This window comes from Paroedura picta, chromosome 3, assembly GCF_049243985.1.
Source record: "Paroedura picta isolate Pp20150507F chromosome 3, Ppicta_v3.0, whole genome shotgun sequence".
In the NCBI taxonomy this organism is placed as follows: Eukaryota; Metazoa; Chordata; class Lepidosauria; order Squamata; family Gekkonidae; genus Paroedura; species Paroedura picta.
The window spans coordinates 125,807,807-125,826,406 of NC_135371.1; the positions used below are offsets into that span (position 1 = coordinate 125,807,807).

The 18,600-nt window shown below is 42.5% G+C and overlaps 1 protein-coding gene across 2 annotated transcripts in view; it reads left to right on the forward strand.

The window, feature by feature from the left end:
* The window catches only part of GAS7 (growth arrest specific 7), a 170,607-nt gene that overhangs the window by 116,011 nt on the left and 35,996 nt on the right, over window positions 1-18,600 (forward strand). For both annotated transcript variants that reach the window (XM_077327607.1, XM_077327608.1), the window contains exons 3-4: window positions 9,258-9,335; window positions 13,085-13,170. In XM_077327607.1, coding sequence (XP_077183722.1) covers window positions 9,258-9,335; window positions 13,085-13,170 — 164 coding nt within the window. The remainder of the gene's footprint in view (window positions 1-9,257; window positions 9,336-13,084; window positions 13,171-18,600) is intronic.

An 18,600-nucleotide genomic window follows, 5' to 3' on the forward strand; every position in this document is an offset into this window, starting at 1 on the left:
AGGTTTGACACTAAAAATGGGGTATCTCTTGCTCTAGTTGCCCTCCCCTTAAAGGAACAGGTCTGTAGCTTGGGAGTGCTGCTGGACTTTGCCTGCTGTTGATTGTTGTTGTTAGGTGCGAAGTCGTGTCCGACCCTTCGCGACCCCAAGGACAATGATCTTCCAGGCCTTCCTGTTTTCTACCATTCCCCGGAGTCCATTTAAGTTTGCACCTACTGCTTCAGTGACTCCATCCAGCCACCTCATTCTCTGTTGTCCCCTTCTTCTTTTGCCCTCGATCGCTCCCAGCATTAGGCTCTTCTCCAGAGAGTCCTTCCTTCTCATCAGGTGGCCAAAGTATTTGAGTTTCATCTTCAGGATCTGGCCTTCTAAGGAGCAGTCAGGGCTGATCTCCTCTAGGACTGACCGGTTGATAAGTAGGTAGTAATGATGGACAAGAGTGCCTTTCTCCAGATTTGGCTGGTGAGTCATCTGCAGCTCTTTATGGAGGAAAAGAAGATCTTTCCACTTTGGTACATGCCCTGGTAGCAGCTAGATTAGTCTAATGCAGTGTGCTGTGCTGGGGGAGGGGGGGCTTCCCTTGTAGACTGTCCAGAAGCTGCAGTTAGTACAGAATGCCATGGCCAGAATGTTGATTGGAGGGACAGAATCACTCCAGTCTTGTTTCATCTACAGTGATTTCTAATTTGCTTCTGTTTCCACTTCAAGGTAAAGCCCTATTATTGACTTCCCCACTAACTCTTACTAGCCCTCTTTCCTCTTTGTGCGTTTATATGTTTCATCACTCTAAACATCTTATATATGTATTTTGTACTTTAAATCATTGGTCCCCAACCCCCGGTCCGGGGACCGGTACTGGTCCATAGATCAGTCGGTACCGGGCCGCAGCTCTTCCTCGTCCACGTCCCTGGCTGCTGCCTTGGGGGCTGCCCTGCCACTCTGCCGCCAGCTCACCTTTGGCGCTCTCCAGTGGCCGCCATGGCTTGGGCTTCCCCTCAATTGCTGCTGGCAGAGCCCCCCAGCGGGCGGTGGGAAGTCAGTGGCACCAGCGGGAAGCCAAGTGGAGCAGGGGCTCAGGCGGCGGCAACATCCCTTGGCAAAAGACTACCCCCCCCGGGCCTCAATAAAATTGTCAAGCATTGACCGGTCCCCAGTGATAAAAAGGTTGGGGACCACTGCTTTAAATGCCATTTTAATGCTTGCAATGTTGCTATCTTAGGGACTCTGAACTGGGAGGAAAGGTGGTATAGAAACGTTTTCAATAATTAAATTAAATATAATTTGTTTGCATCTCACTGGAACTGCTAAACTACAGTTAGAATATGTAAGTCAACTATATTTTTCTGAAATATGTATTGGCTGTGTACTTCCTTTCCTTAGTACTCAAACATATGACTGTAATTTAAAAAGAAAAGTGCTTGGCCATCCCTGGGGAAGTATGGCCAAATTATTGGAAGCATAATCCTTTCTATCACATAGGAACATTTTTTTTTTGCATGCTGTGACTTAGAATTCTGTGGTAAAGGACACTTTATGGGAAAGGATCTGTAAACATATTGCATTTTATGTAGCTAGATCTGCATGTCTTTAGAGCATTTACAGCTCGGTCCTAAACAGAGTTATACCCTTCTAAGCCCACTGACTCCATTGGGTTTAGAAGGGTGTAACTGTTTAGGAGTGCACTGTTCATCTTGTAATTGTTTGGATTGTGCCTTCTGGAGCAGCCATTCCAGTTCTTTTTCTTTGTACTTCATGCATTTCCTTTCCTCCCAATTTACTCATTTTTCATTTTCCTTAGACTTTTATTATTCTTTATAGTAGTTGATGGATCTGTTTAGCCCTGGCATTGAGCAAAAGCTACAATAATTCATTGATGTTGCAATGTAACTGTCATGCTGCCAAATTAATAAAGGCATTAACGTAAAATGTATCAGCTTTATGAAAGAATCTGTTTTTGTGCCAATGGAATGAAGGGCTTTTTTGCAAACACCGTCTTCATTCTTCTATTCTAAGAACTTCCACAGTGGTGGCCCGCCTAGTTATTTTAATAACTGCCAGTATATGGCACTATAACACTGTAGGGCTGGCTGGAAATCTTCCGTTATATAATAGCTAAACGGGGATGCCAGCACATTCTATCTTTTTCATGGGGAAGCATGAAAGAAGCTCTGGCTGACTGGTTTATTTATTTAAAGTATGTATGTATGTATTTATGTTTGTTTGTTTGTTTTTAAAAAAGAATGTAGTTCTCTACAATAACTTTTATTTTTTGCCACTAAAAGTATTTTAATTGCAGAAAGTAAAATTTGTAAAATTGTATAAATATTTAGCACCAAAAGCAAAAATAGAAACTTAAAAGCAAGCTGGCCATGACCAATTTGTATATTAATGAAATGTGATTGACATAATTTTCATGAGTTTTGGAAATATGATGCCAGCTACAGTTTATGGGCATATTGCACCGCTTCTGTAGTGCCATTTGTGTCAATCTTAATGTGAGATTAGGAATATTAGTTTTATGGGAGATGAGATTTTAATGGTTTCTTATTAAAGGTAAGCAATAAAGGTAAAGGTATCCCCTGTGCAAGCACCAGGTCATGTCTGATCCCTGGGGTGACGCCCTCTAGCGTTTTCATGGCAGACTCAATATGGGGTGGGTTGCCAGTGCCTTCCCCAGTCAGTACCGTTTACCCCCCAGCAAGCTGGGTACTCATTTTACCAACCTCAGAAGGATGGAAGACTGAGTCAACCTTGAGCCAGCTGCTGGGATTGGGCAATATTAGAGACTTCTTTATTCTGAATTCTTAATTAAGTTATGTTTTCAATTTTAGAATTTTATGTTCTTTTAAGTATGTTGTAATCCTCCCTGAGTTGGCTGAGACAGAGTGGCATAGAAGTCCAAAGAATAAATGAATGAAGGCCCAACCCTGTGTCTTTTGAAATTTTAAAAACAAGAAAAGGCAGGAAATTTACAGCCTGTGATTACTCAAAGCAGGTTAGTATTTATATACGTCTGAACTGTCAAGGCAGGGTTTATTTTATTTTTCTGCCTTGTACAATTAAACCTGGTTTGTTTAAAATAAAAATCCCAAACCTATTTGGAAATAGTGGAGAACTGGTTTCGCATTTCTGAAAACACTCTCCGCCTCCCACCAGTCACCTTGAATATGAGTTGAAATCTCAGTGCTTCCTCTTTTATCCCCTTTATATTATGAAACACACCCAGCAAGAGCTAATGCTTCCACGTTCCCATCAAGCATTTGTGTACTCTGTGCTGCTGCAACCCCGTGTGACTCACTGTTGCCATCTCAACTCTATGCAGACATTCCAAATGAGAGTAAAATAAAAGCCGCAGACGGCAAAAATAGGACATGGAATGCTATAGAAATTGCTGTGTTAATAATGTTGTGTTTGCTAATTGTCTTTCTCAGCATGGCTTTATATTTTTTAATCTGCTGGGACCTATAGCCAGCACTTGGGTGCTTGCGCTAAGTAGTGGAGGGTTTTTTAATGCTAATATTCAGCTGAGGGAGTCTCAAGGGACTGGGCAAAAATAGTTTTCAGAGAGGCGGCATATACGTCTTCTAAATAAATAAGCGGTATTTTTAATAGTACCGGTGAAATAACCCAGATGCCCACAAAATAGCTTCCATTTGAGCCTGACTGAAAAGGTGTGGCTGTGGTTAGAAGGAAAATGAATGCAGTCAAGTGAGATTATGGTGGGGATCAATTTTAGCTGGTAAAATGTTGAAATTTCTGTTGAGGAATTCGGTTTAGGATCAGTTTACTTCATTATTTAACACTTTGCGTGCTGGACATTAAGTGCTTCTGAGGGTGGGGCTGGGGGCATCAGTTATCTGAATCATTTAATCTCATGGAAAAACTGTATTTTTAAAAATTTTACGCATGACCCACACGCCTTCCTGTTGTTGGCAGAGAGGTAACAGTCACAATTTGTGACTCATGATTGACCCATTCACCACAAATGTTGTGTAATTTGGGCCAAAAAAAGAGTATTCAATCATGTGGCTTATATGAATAATTGCTTGGGGCATTTCCAGGTAGTTTATTTGCCATCACAATATTCAACTCTAAATAAATGCTAATACTGCAACATCCCATTCCTACATAGTTCTAGAAAGAATGTTCTTTGATTTTAGTTAGATAGATACCATAATCTCATCATAGTGCTACTATGTACGTCTTCCACATTCAGTTCCTGGTATCACCAGTCAAAGGACCTCCAGCAGTGGGCCTTTGAAAAACATGGCTGCGGCTCTGAGACGCTAATTAGGATTGGGGGGGGGGGATTAGTATTTTTCTGTTTGAGTCTATTGGACCCAAAAAGTAATCAGTATTTCTGAAAAATCCTGGATCCCAATAGCAATGTGACATTCTAACCTGGGATTTTTGGATGTACAGGAGGTGTTCCTTCTAGTACTCAACAGTTTAGGATCTAGAATGTAACAATCAGCACTGGACTGGGGAATTGATGAGCAGCCAGTGCAGATCTTTCTGTGCTACGAGCCAGGTTGGTGTAGTGGTGCTTAAGAGTTGCAGCCGTTAATCTAAATAACTGGGTTTGATTCCCCACTCCTCCTCCACAGGCAGCCAGCTGGATGACCTTGGGCCAATCACAGCTCTCTCAGCCCCACCTACCTCACAGTGTGTCTTTTGTGGGGAGAGGAAGGGAAAGTGATTGTAAGCCACTTTGAGACTCCTTTTGGTAGTAAAACAGTGAAGTACAAAAAGCCGCTCTTCTTCTAAGGTGAAATGGTTCTGGTTCCCAACCCCCAACTGTAGCCTGGCTGATGCATTTTGGAAAAACAAGATTTTGGAGATTTTTCAAAGGAAGCTCCCACCTAACACACCCAACAGAAATCTAATCTGAGTGAGATCAGAACATGGATCACCTGGGACAAGAACACACTTTTTCTATAACAGAAACAGTTTTGAAGAAAGGCATCTGAATTACATGCAAAAGTTATATAATTGCTGTTCATGCTTATGTACACAGAGAGCGAGAGAGAGTCATATAGCAGGACTCTCCACTGCAAGGCATTCTAGCTTATACAGAAAACCAATTAAGCAAAAATGAAAATTTTATTACGGTGTCATGAGATGATCTGCAGTGCAGTTTCTAAATTGGGTTATGCAGACTTCATGGATCAGACATTGATCTCATAGACCCATTATGCACGGGGGTTTTAGCGCACATTCGGGGTGGAATGGCGGCGACTAAAATCACGGATAACGCACGGAGCCGGCTGCAACCGGCTGCAGCTTCGGTGCATGCCGCCGAAAAAGCCGCGTCAGTGAAACGCGGAAGAAAGCGCAGCTTCCGGGTGAGCGGGGCGCAACCAGAAGCGGCGCCCGGATCGCCGCGTGCATAATCGGTTACTCTGGGTTTTGCCGCTGTCACGCCCCGCCCCGTGCATAACCGGTGTGCGTCGCGTCTTCCCCCTCCGTGTTTTCCATGTGACCCGAAATCGCCGTTTCGGCGGCCGTGCATAATGGGCCATAGTGTAGAAAAGGAATATATAGGAAGCACAGTCATTAAGAAAACCTGTGAAAATGAATAGAAAGGGATCTAAGTTGCTTTTGGCTGGCAGGTGACAGGGACAAACTGCCTCAGGTGTCCAGTTTGCATTTCTGGATGTTATTGTCAATCCTGACCCTCTATCAGTGAGACTATATATATCCTTGATGAACACAGCCTTGTGTTCAAGTAAGTTTTAATCCATGCTTGTGGCATATGTGTGATCTGGTCCACAAACAGAAGAACTGTTTTTTTTTTAATCCTTTTTTTTACTACCCAATGGAGTCTCAAAGCAGCTTACAATCACCTTCCTTTCTCTCCCCAAAACAGATATCCTGTGAAGTAGGTGAGGCTGAGAGAACTGCAACAAGCCCAAGGTCACCCAGCATGTGGAATCAAACCTGGTTCTTCAGATGCAAGGCCACTATTCTTAACTACCACTCCAAGCTGGCTCAAATGCAACTTGGTTTCTCTCTGGTTTCTGATATCTAATGCTTCCTGCATCATTTCCCCAGTGTAGTTTTTAGAATAGCCTGGTGTGTGTAGTTTGTAGTGTTCCCTGTTAAATAGTATGTGCTTGACCTGCATTGAGCCAGCACACAGTTTTCAGGGCAAAAGCAGTAGATGCTTGAAATAGTCTTTTCCCTGCAATAATAAAAAAGGAGGGAGGGAGATCCACTTCATCATTTGCACACTGGGAGCTGGAGTCTAATTCGGCATTACAGTGCCACCTGCTGCCAGAGATCTTATCTGTGGTTATAATTTGAAAATCGCTGCAGTGATTTTTAACTCTCTTTTTAATTCTGGCCATGTGACAAGAAGTACAATTCCGGGTGTACCTGTCATGCTTAATAATTTTATTTTTAAGTTCAAAAAGCTTGGTAAAGAAGTATTTTCACTTAGAACAATCCAGGAAAATTAAATTTATTGAACAATTACAAATCAAAGGTGAACAAATTGACTATCAATGAAAAAGAGTCCAGTAAAATAAATGTATTTTAAATATATTTTGTGTGGATGGCTCCTCTGCATTTATTGATTGCATTGTGCATATTTAGGAACTATCCTGTTAGAAGCTGGACTCTTCCTCACACTTGTTGGAATATGCAAGATGTATAGTATGAATGAGTCCCTCTAGGATGCCAAAGCTGACATGGTGTAAATTGAAGAGAGCAGAATTCTTTGAGGAAGGGTTAGATGGAAACACCTCCTTCAGGAGTATATAGACCTAGGTGTAGGATATGCCAAGAAACAATACCTTCATATATTGATAATTTTGTTTAATAAAGGTTTCTATAGTTTTGTAACAATACTTTTTTACTTACCCATGTATTTAGACCAGGAACTTCCTGGTATATTTCAAATAATCTCATTTGGCTCAGATGAAGACTTCCTGCTCCTTTGAGCACACGTTTTCTCTGGTTGCCTTCAGGTGAAAAACAACACACTGCTAGGACTCTTTCTTTCTCTTGAGAGCCAGCTGGGTGTAGTGGTTGAAGTGCAGCAGACTCTGGGCCATTCTGAAGAACCAGATTTGATTCCCCACTCCTCCTTCACATCCAGTCAGCTGGGTGACCTTGGATCAATCACAGTTCTCTCAGAGCAGTCCTGTTAGAACTCTTTCAGCCCCACATACCTCACATGGTGTTTGTTGTGGGGAGCGGAAGGGAATGGTGTTTGTAAACCACTTTGGGACTCCTTTGAGTAACAAAAAGTGGGGTATTAAAAATCAGGTTGTCTTCTTTCTATTTTTGTTTCTCTTTGCAATAAAACTATTTATTCTTTAAGCAGCCAGTGATGCAACCCCTTGCATATTTAAACTCTGCTAATAACACTAAGGAGTAGTTTATAGAAAGCCATCTAGAAACACCACTCTTTAGTACTGCATGCTAAATATTAATTTGCAGAACATTGCCTTGCCGAAATTGGCTTTGGCTTTGGCATAAATGTCAGTTGCATCTCAAATGCAAAACTACACTGACTGCTCCCTAGCAGGAATAGAAACATGTACACCAGCCAGATGTCAATCTTCAGGATTTACCTGGACACTTAGCAGTGGGGATGTAGAGGCTGTGTCACTAATGGGTTCCTCCCCACTCAAAAGAGATGCATACCTTTGTGACAATAGGCACTCCATGAATGGTAACTAATCTTGTCAGTTACTCAATCCCTCCTTTCCTATATACTTACGGACTTCAATTAGTAATCCCTAGCAATTACAAATTTTAACAGCCTGCTGTCTGGTAGTCAAGGAGTTGTCAAGAAACATTCACACCTTTAGTTCTACTTAGGTAGAACAATTACCATTGTTGTATATTTCCTGGGAACGCTTCCCTTGGAACATTGTTCACACCTGGACAAAACCCATCGTGTATCTTTTAAGGTCATTGTCTCAAATAAGAAATCCCAGCAGTACATTGTTTTAGGGGCTAGAACATGAGCATAACCCAATATATCATTTTGCCCTATAAAACAGAACACCCATCACCAATCTGTGTATGTGTGCTGTGAGGCTTTCCTCACACCCCGACTTGCTTCCTTTTTCCTTGAAATGCTGGCTGTTTCGTTGAATCCATAGACTTCCCTCTTCACATCAGGATGGTCAAAATGGCCTCGTTTCCCTGAACACTATCCCTCTTCACCCCTTGCTTTCTTTATACTTCTTGTGTGTGTTTTCGTTGCTTTTTGCATGCTTGTACCACTTCAATTCTTTCTAATAAAGAAAACTTCCAGTTTACACCTGATTGGCTTATTTAGTGTTTCTTAAGGAACATCTTGGTATACACAGGTGATCATTTATTTCCCCCACATTTCACTAAGTCTCCAATTAAAACACTAATTCCCCAATTAAATTCAGAAGACCTCCAATTTGGGTAACAATCCGGCAAGAAAGGAGAAGTCCATCAATGGCTACTATCTGTGGCCACTGAATGGAGCCTCCATGGAGAGAAGAAGAAAATATCAGTCAGTGCTGAGAAGGAACCACGATGCCTTCATTTTCTGGCTGTGCAGTGCAGTTGGTTGGCCACTGTATGCAACAATATACTGTACTGGATGGACCACTAGTCTTCACCAAGCAAGGCTCTTCATTTGTTCTTAAGAGACTACAGTGGTCTCTGTAGTGACAGCATTTTATTGCTGGCTGTATGTCAGTTGCTTGTGACTATTCATTAGTGAGAAGGTGCTCTGCATATCTTCAGTGGCCTCTTTTCTTTGTGGCTTTCATTTTGCACAGCTGAGTCATGGCTTCCAAAAAGCAACAGCAACAACAACAACAACAACAACAGGGGGTTATCCTGCCAATCACTGACTTGAAGTAAACTATTCTTGAGGATGTGATTGTGGGATGTCAGAAAGCCATATGCAAATAGCTTTAATTGTCTAAATGAGCAGTATCATTTCAGTTCTCATCTGAACCATCTAGACACTGCAGGTGCTTCAGAACCAAACACTTGACAAGATTCACAGAGGGCAGCCAAGTCTGTGCTTCTAGCTTCCTGTGTATTAACACTATCTGAGGCTAAAGGTGTCACATGTACATATTCTGAAAGGTGTCATTAAAGTATTTTAAAGCAGGCGTAGCCATCCATTATGTAATAATGATTGACATGTATAGGATCCAATACTATAAAGGGAGGAATCAACAGTAAGTCTTATGTATATCTGCTGGTGGTTCTCACGCATTCTCATGATTCCTATGTTTGTTCTTTTTGAACAGAGACTACTTGGGAGAGGCCAAGCAGTGTGCCTGGGACCCCAAAGAGCCCTGTGACGCAGAAGAACTCCTTGCCTACAGGTATGTGATCTCTCTGCAGGACACCATGTGCCTTTGATTTCTGGTCAGAAAGCAGGTACATAGGCTCCGTTTAGACATCCTGTGGATCCATGATTTACTTTAATTGTGTTTAGTTAACTCACGTTCACTCCAATTCAGATTCGCCTTGACAAATGCTAGTTTCATTGTCTTCTCTTAGTAGCCTTGGACTACATTGGTAAGGAGCAAGCCAGGATTAACCCAGCATGTCTGCACTCTGACACCACATGTCACTGTGGTTAATGTGGATTAATAAACTACTTTCAGATCCTGACTTCAGATTTTGATTTAATGGACTCTAGTTAACCATAATTATCCCACATTCATACAATAACTATGCCTGTAGTTAGCATGAATGAACCATGATGTCTGAACTGAACCATCTCTACACACACACACACATTTTCACTGCTTGGTATTTTACATTGTTTTAAATTATCCAGCAAGTGATATAGTATCTGTGTTTCCTTGTCATGGAAGTGGTGCTGGCAGGGTCATGCATGTTAAGTTCTCAGCTCATGAAGGATTTGTTTGAATTATTTTTCTGCTTCTGTAAGCTGTCTCATGGCTGTGAACTGAATGCTTATAGCCACAGTGCTGGTCCTTTGAGACCTTGCAGCAGTTTTTAGCAGTGAGAGGGGTTAGGTGATAGAAAGCATCGTGGAGCTGAAATAAGACATCTCGCCTTCTCAGAGCTAACTCTGTCCTCCAAACTGCAGGAGTTATAAAATACTTGCAAATGCACACAGAGCTGCAGAGAAGAAACCACACACAGTTAAGGAGAAGTGGGTCGGGACTTAGAATCAATGCTTTGCCCTGAAGCTTCCAGAACTGCCATTTGCACCCTGCCTTCCTGAAAGCAATTCTGTTCTCTTAATTCACATTGCAGTATAATCTTTATTATGAGATGGTACCCTAACATTGAGAAGGAAGGTAGACACAAGCCACACCAGAGCCCTGAAAAGGGGGAAAGGAGAGAGGATACTGCACCTTATAAACCCTAATCTACCAAACGTGGCAAAATGCATATTAATATTTCATATGTAGAAGAATTTATAATCAAATTGTGACCAAAACATTCTTTGCTATGGGATTGTATTTATTAGTTGAGATGTCTTGAAATTGTGAGGACATTTTGTAGAGGGGAATAGGTTGGTCAAGCATCAAACCACAACACAAGAAAAGGAACTATACAATGACTGGAGGGAATGGAAGAAATCAGCCAAGGAAATAGAAATATAAACAATTCTTTACAAGTACAACATAAATAAGTCAATGTATGTTTAGGAGCATTCATTTGTGTGGTCTTGCCTTTGCCTTGCTACAATTTATGGAGCTTATTTTATCGGAGGAATGTTAACACCTTGAGAGATGCAGATGACAACAGTTTACTGGCAGGAAATAGTGAAGACATGAATAGACTTGTGATGAAGGTTAAAGCAGAAAGTGCTATAGCAGGTGTATAGCTGAACATCAAAAAGACAAAAAAGTAGTGACTATTGGGGAATCACACAACTTTAAGGTTGTTTGTGAAGAACGTGAAAATTTTTAAAAGGTTTTCAGTTCCTTGGTTCCTTCATCAAGCAACAGGGAGACTGCAACCAAGAAATCAGAAGGAGGTTGAGAAGGGCAGCCATGAAGGACCAAGACAAGCTTCTTAAGTATAAGGATGTGTCACTGGCAACCAAGATTATAGTTTCCCATTACTATTCATGCGCGTGAAAGTTGGATAATGAGGAACAAGGACAGGAAGAAGGGTGGTTTCTTTGCAATGTAGGGTTGGAGAGTTTACATGGACCATCTAAAATACAAATAAGTTGGTTCTAGATCAAATCAAGCCTGAAATCTCCCTAGAAACGAAAGTGAGGCTATCGTACTTTAGTCACATTATGAGAAGACAAGAATCCACGGCTTTCAGTTCACAAGACTTGAGCAAGGCTGTTTAAGATAGGTTGTTTTAGAGGTTATTAGTTCATAGGGTTGCCATAGGTTGGCAGTGACTTGACAGCACTTAACACACATTTTAAATATTTATATCGCACCTTCCCTCCAGTAGGGTCCCCAAGGCATTGAACATCAAGGCATTAAAACATTTAAACTGCATGTAAAATGTGTTTGCATGCATAACAATGCAATCAAAAAAACCATGTCTTAAAGCTTGGACCTGGTTGAAGGCTTTTCCTCATAAAGTTAAAATTATACACTCTGACATCTAGAGGAATACCTCAGTTTAGTCAGAGAAAGCTCTTATGTTTTCCACTGGGATAAACTTGTCAAGCAATGACTGCAGATCCTCAATCTTTCCTTGGGTTTCTTTTATTCTGTTACTAGACAGGAAGCCATAAGAATGATTAAGAAACATCTATTTAAGTATGATTATAACAGTATAATCCATAGAGCATGAGGTGTTTGTTCCACTAAGCTTGCTGATATTCTTCCACCTGAAGAGCTTCCCAATTATTATTCATATATTAGACTACTCCTTTATGTCGGCACGCCTTCATGCCCTATCAGAGTTTTTTAAGGGGGATATCTTAGGTTAATATACTCTGATAGAGTATGCAATTGTGGTGCAGGTAGTATAGACACTCATATGACCTTTGAATGCAGTCATTTTTCTGAGCATAGAAACCTTTTCATTCTTCCTTTGTTCTAAATATAGATCATAAGGAGACAGTATCTCTTTTATTAGAAGTTAATAATAGCAGACATATCATTCTTTTAGCTGTGAAATGTTATGGATCTGTGAAATTTTTGCAGACATTCAAATGGAGTCTAGATTTTTCTGTATTTGAGTAACCTGCTTAACATTAATGTTAATAAGCAGTATGTGATAGTAAGGAAGTAATATACAGAGAGAGAGAGAGAGAGAGAGAGAGAGAGAGAGAGAGAGAGAGAGAGAGAGAGAACCAGTGAGGGGGCCTATAAGAGTTTACTGGGGATATGTCAAACAAAACCAAAAAGTCTTCACCTGCCAGCAGAAATCAATAACAGAAGAATCTCCCTGGTGAGGGATTTACAAACTTTTGGTGCCATGACTGAGAAGGCCCATGAGGACACATGAAGCAAGGCTGCTGAAGATGATAGGAGTATATGGGAAAGGTTCATACAGGAGAAAATCATCCTTAGGGTATGCTGACCCCAAGTTGTATAAGGCTTTACAGGACAGTATAAGACCATTTCTACTCTGGGAACTTCACTACCCCAGCTCCCATGCGAGAACACAAATTGGGGCGGATGAGATGCATTGGGCCAAATGCTCCCCCATGTGGGAGCAGGAAGAGGCAGGGCAACCTGCTCTGTCTCAAACTCCAGCCTACAGCCCGGCACAAAGCCTCCAGTACAGAAACTGAGCACCTTCAGTTGGTCCCAAATTGTGAACCAGATAGGGGGAACAAAACTTGAGTGATATGGTTCCTATGACCAAAGTTTCAGCAGCGGCAGTGTTTTTACAATAAAGGTTTGTCCCAATAGCCACTCCTTAACTGGCATACTCAAGCTAAAATTGTTCCCCTCTTTCTTTGTTTATGCACTTGGTAATGTGAGTATCTGCAAAGTGTGTTTCATTCAGGCTTCCTGAATCTATGATGTAGGGGTCTGGAATGTAATACCTGTTTAGGCATGCCAGGTTAAACGTCTTTGACAGCAAGCTGAAGAGGCGGTGAATCCATTGTCTTCTATATAGAGCTATACCACCTCTTCACCCTAAACCATGTATCTCTTCTTTACAGTGAACGGATATCACATACCAGGACCCTTGGTATCTCAACTAGAACCAAGCCACATGAATCTCCGGAAAGTCAACAGTGACCCTCAGGTGAGCACAGAGGATATTTATGGATGCAGAGGGAGGTCTTTCTCTAAATTTATTTAGAAATATCACAAGTAGATACTTCCAACTGGAGGAAGCATTGGAAACAATCTTTTCGCACTCTGGTTTAATTTAACGATAATTCAGTTTTATTGTTCTTTTATATCTGAGCACAAGTTTATGCTCTGGAGCTTGAGACCCATGTACAGGCTCTTTCTCTTTGTGGCTTTGTTTGGTATTTTAATATTTGGGAAGTGCTTAATGAATTCTAATAATCTCTTAAACATTCTGTGATAATCTTGCAGTCTGGAGTTCTGCAGTCTGGTCAGGAAAGCTACAGATCTCTTTTAATTTAAAGGATTAATTGGAAGTATTTGTTTTTCAATTATCATTTCACAGTTTTTCTGTTCACAGTTCCACTGATCATCTGTTTTATATTTTGAGCAACTCACCTTTTCTAGTTAGGCCATTTATACAAGTTTCTCTAGGATTTTTACAAGATCTCATTCAGGCCTTCTCCCTCATGGCTCAAAGAAAAGATCCCCTCATCTCTCTCTGCAGTAGTGCTAATAAACAGGTGGCATGACAGTTTTCTAGCATAAAGTTATCTGTGCTGGGTAAGATTTTTAGACCAAAACCTTCTGTAAATGTCCTTCGTGGTTTATAGCTGTTTCACTCAATATAGTAATAATGGCAAACGATGTCTTTTCTTCCCAGAATTTGTGACACCTGCATTGGAACCTGTTGAATGACCTGGTTACCATTGTGTTCCCATACTCCATAAACCAAGGTGTCATCCTGACTTGATCTTTGCCAATAACATTTCCACACTGTAACCCAACAGTCCTGGTATCTTATGTCTGTTTTTTTTAAACATGACTGTAGTGAGGGGCTACCAGGCCGCGAAATCCTTGGCACCGGGCCGCCACCGGCCGCACCACCCTGTCCCCCCCCCCCCCTGCAGCGAGAAGCTCGCCGAGTCTTGAGTAAATCGGCTGCTTGGGGGGGGGGGAGGGAGATGCATTCACCAGCATGGCAGCAGGCACAAACGTGCATGCGCTGCACCCAGACCGCCGTCTCCCCCCCCCCAGGCGGTTCCCAGCCTTACAAAGGTTGGGGGCTGCTGCTGTAGTGGATTTGTGCAATTGTTTCAGAGCTCTGAAGCACATCTGAAAATATACCCATATTGGGCCGAATTATGAAGAGCCAATGAATGAATATAGTGGAGCTTCTGCTCATTCATATATGCTGTTGAATAAAATGCAGTTCATTATTCAAAGTCATGGGCTCTGGCATTGCCCCTTTCTAAATCAAAGTCACTACTCCAGTAAGATCCATCTGTTAACTTAGCACATTGCTATTAATTTGATACTATCTTCTTCTTGTTCCCTAAATTTGGGGGGAACTAATTTTTCAAATGACCAGGCACATGAATTGAAGTTTTCTATGTCCCAATTTTTATTTTTTAATTATTTTTTTGTTTTATTTTATTTTATAATTTACTTTATAGACCACCTCTCCCCAATGACAGAGTGTTTTTCAATAATGGTGTACATTTAAAATTATAGAAACGTGATAAAATATAATTTGTTCCATACCCACCATAGTGTAGCTAGCAAATTTAGTCATTCTGATGGCAATAAGACTCTCCCACTATTGAGGTAGCCTCATATGGGAGGCAGAGGAACATGGTGAGGATGGAGGCCTAAAGTACTTCTGGGTCAGTCCAACCTCAATCATAGAACTGGTGGAAGAGCACCATTTTACAGGCCCTGAGGAACTTTAACAGTTCCTTCGGGGGTCGGCTCTCAACTAGTAACTCATTCCACCAGGCAGGATCCAGGGCCAAAAAGTGCTCTGGTGAAAGCTGATCTCTCAGGGATTAGGAATCACTAACTGGTTGGTATTTGCTGAATGGAGTGCTCTTCATGAAATGCATGGGGAAAGGCAGTTCCTCACTGTGCACTGCTCCACACAGTCTTTAAGTTACTGATACATTAAGCCAGCCTTTGTCAACTTTTTTACCATTGAAAAAACCCTGAAATAGTCTTCAGGCTTTGAGAAATCCCAGAAGTGGTACAGTCATGCAGATTATGGTTTGGAAGCATAGATGTATACATGCCCACCCAGGACCCCTCTTCTTCCCACCCCTTCCAGCCCCAACATTGGCTATTTGAGGAGCGTGGGTGGGTCAACATGACCATATATATATATAGTAATTTCACCTGATAAATGCTTTACTCTGCTCTGGTTCAGCCTCACTTGGAGTACTGTGTTCAGTTTTAGGCACCCCAATTGAAGAGGGATGTTGACAAGCCAGAATGTGTCCAGAGGAGGGCAACAAAGATGGTGAGGGGTTTGGAGACCAAGACGTATGAAGAAAGGTTGTTTAGCCTAGAGAGGAGACGACTGAGAGGGGATCTGATAACCATCTTCAAGTATTTAAAAGGCTGCCATATGGAGAATGGAGCAGAATTGTTCTCTCTTGCCGCGGAGGGACAGACCAGAACAAATGGAATGAAATTAATTCAAAGAAATTCCATCTAAACATCTGGAAGACGTTCCTGACAGTTAGAGCGGTTTCTTAGTGGAACAGGCTTCCTCAGGAGGTAGTAGGTTCTCCATCTTTGGAAATTTTTAAACAGAGGCTGGATAGCCATCTGACGGAGAGGCTGATTCTGTGAAGGCAAAGGGGTGGCAGGTTACAGTAGATTACAGCGATTGGGTTGTGAGTGTCCTGCATAGTGCAGCGGGTTGGACTAGATGACCCATGATGTCACTTCCAACTCTATGATTCTATGATTCTAATTCACGCCTTTATCTTCTGAACCCACTCAGAAAATTGGGAAATGTCAGGGAGCCAGTGTGGTATAGTAGCTAGAGTGTAAGTTGAGGATCTGGAAGACCTAGGTATGGATCTTTACCCAGCTAGTTGACCTTGTGTTAGTCACACTGTCTAAGCTTAGCCTACTTCATGGGGCTAAAGTGAGAACAGAATGGAGGAGAAGAGAATGATATAAGCTGCTTTGATTCTTCATTGAGGAGAAGTGTTATAAGTGAAGTGAATAAATAAATGTTTACTTATTTGTTATAGGTTTGGTAGCTCAGCAAAAGTCTGTCCTTAGGATCAGCAAGCCTTCTTTGAGAACACGGCTTTAAAAACACTGCTGGTTTTTCTTCATCTTCCCTGCTTCAAGGGTTTTGTTGTTGTTGTTGTTGTTGTTGTTGCTGCTGCTGCTGCTGCTGCTGCTGTTGGCAGAGTTCGAATGTGCAGAGAGAGAAGAGTACCAGGTTGTTTAAAGAATAAAACATTTTTTATTCAAAAGAGAAACAAGTGTGTATAGAAAGAGATCTAACTATCTGTTCTAACTGTTGCCTGCAGTCATTCTTCTGTCTGTTCAACTGTTGTTTGGGAGGCGAACTGGGAGGAAGTAGGCTCAGAAAAGGAAGCCTTCAAAGAGCCACTGGAGGAGATAGTTAGAAAATCATCAGAAAGTTCCTACCCTATCTACGCTAATTATGCATTTCCTCTGATGCCCCCTGCAGGACACCCTTTATATTCTGCTCAATTATGCACACTGCAGGTCTTGCACACTCCAATGTTTTTTATCTTCTAAGCAGTGTTGCCCCTTTTCCTACTTGCCGCTGAGAGAATTAGAATCCAATACTCAGCACAGTGTGGATCCTTAAGACTATTCAGACGCCAGCATTTTTCCTTGTCTTAAATAAAAATTAAGTGACAGCCAGACTCTCACAGTAATGTGAGACACATACCTGCTCAGGGGTTCCTTCGTCTCCCCTCTCCCCCTCCCAGACACACACAGACAACCACAAACTCCTTCCCTCCCATTCCCCTCTGCCTTCACCCCCCCCCCCAATCTCTTATTAGCCTGACCTCCTCCCTGGTCTCTCCCCCATCCCCCTCTCTCAGACACACACACACAGAAATACACAAAGAGAGACACACAAACTCATCCCCTCCTTCCCTCGCCACCCATACCTCTTACTTTTCTTGCCTTCTCCCTGGTCCCTCCCCCCTTCAGACAATTACCCAGGCTCCCTCCTCCCTCCCCCCAGATTCCTCCCTCTCTCCCACCTCTGCCCACTTAGACTCCCTCCTGCCTCCCCCCACCCAGACTCCTTGCTCCCTCTCACCTCCCTAACACCCATACTCTGGGTTGCCTCCCCCCACCCTGACTCTGTCCTCCCCCCACACATACTCCCTGCTGTCCCTCTGTCCCTTCCCCCAGACTCCCTGCTCCCTCTCTCCCCCTCTCCTCACCTTCACAGCGACATTGGCCTGCCCAGCCTCCGCGCTGCCTCGTGATCTTCTGAGGCCTTGGGCAGGTTGGCCCTGGCCCGCTAGGCCTTCGCATAGCCTTGTGATCTCCCAAGGCCTCGGGCAAGGTGGCACTGGCTCTAGTGGCCACCGCAGCACCGCACGAGCTGCCCAGTTGTGGGTGGGGCAGAGCTGGCTTTCTTGACTGCTGCACCGGCCCGGGACTGACCAAGTCTCCTTGGGCACTGCAGCAGTGGCCTGACCTCCTCCCGCAACAGCCCACGCTGCCCCAGCTGTCCACCTGCTACAGCACCTAGCATTTTCCCTGTCCTCTTCTGGCACACTCCCTGGGGCGGGGCCATGGATGGCATGTCTGTACCCATTTCCATCCCAGGGGCCACTCCAGAAGATGTGTTCCACATCAAAAAGAGAAATACATGAAATTTGGGCCTTTGCAGTGTGATACACATGTCCAATGAGAAGAATGTAGATTCAAAACATGAGTTTCTACTTTTGGTTTCTCCTATCCCTCTAACTTCTTACTCTTTTTCATAACTTTACTGTGAAGGATGTGACTTGTTGCTGTTTTTTCTTTCCCCTTCATTCTGCCAGGTAATTTTACAGGGGAAGAGAGGTCAGAATTAGTGTTTGTTAAAAGCACTAAAAGCACTGCTAGTCACTCTAGAGCTATTTGTGGAAGAAGCATCAGCTTCTCCTGGTCTTTGCATCCAGATGCTACCCTGTCTAAAAGTTAATATGTGGATGACCTTAGCAGCAGGAATCACTGGAAGTGATTCCTTTCAGGAATTTTCCCAGCTTTCTCTCAGATTGAGAAGGCAAATGGTTGATAAAGATCTGCCCCTACAAGTCACTCACAGTGACATGGGCACAGGCTAATAAATGAATAGGTGAAGGGGTTGGCTTTCTACTCTTTGCTCCCTAAATCACAGTAATTAAGGTTTATAATGTTTCTCCTGTAACAGGAGGAGCAGGAAGAATTTTGCTTTATATTTTGTTTAGAGATAAGGCTTCATAGGGTGAGCACAAAAAGAAAGGCTTTTTAAAGAGAATTATTACAGAGTGGCGTTCCTGATTACATGGTTTTCACTCCTCGAAGTGGCGGGTGGTTTTTTGTTTATTGCTGGACCTGTGCCAAG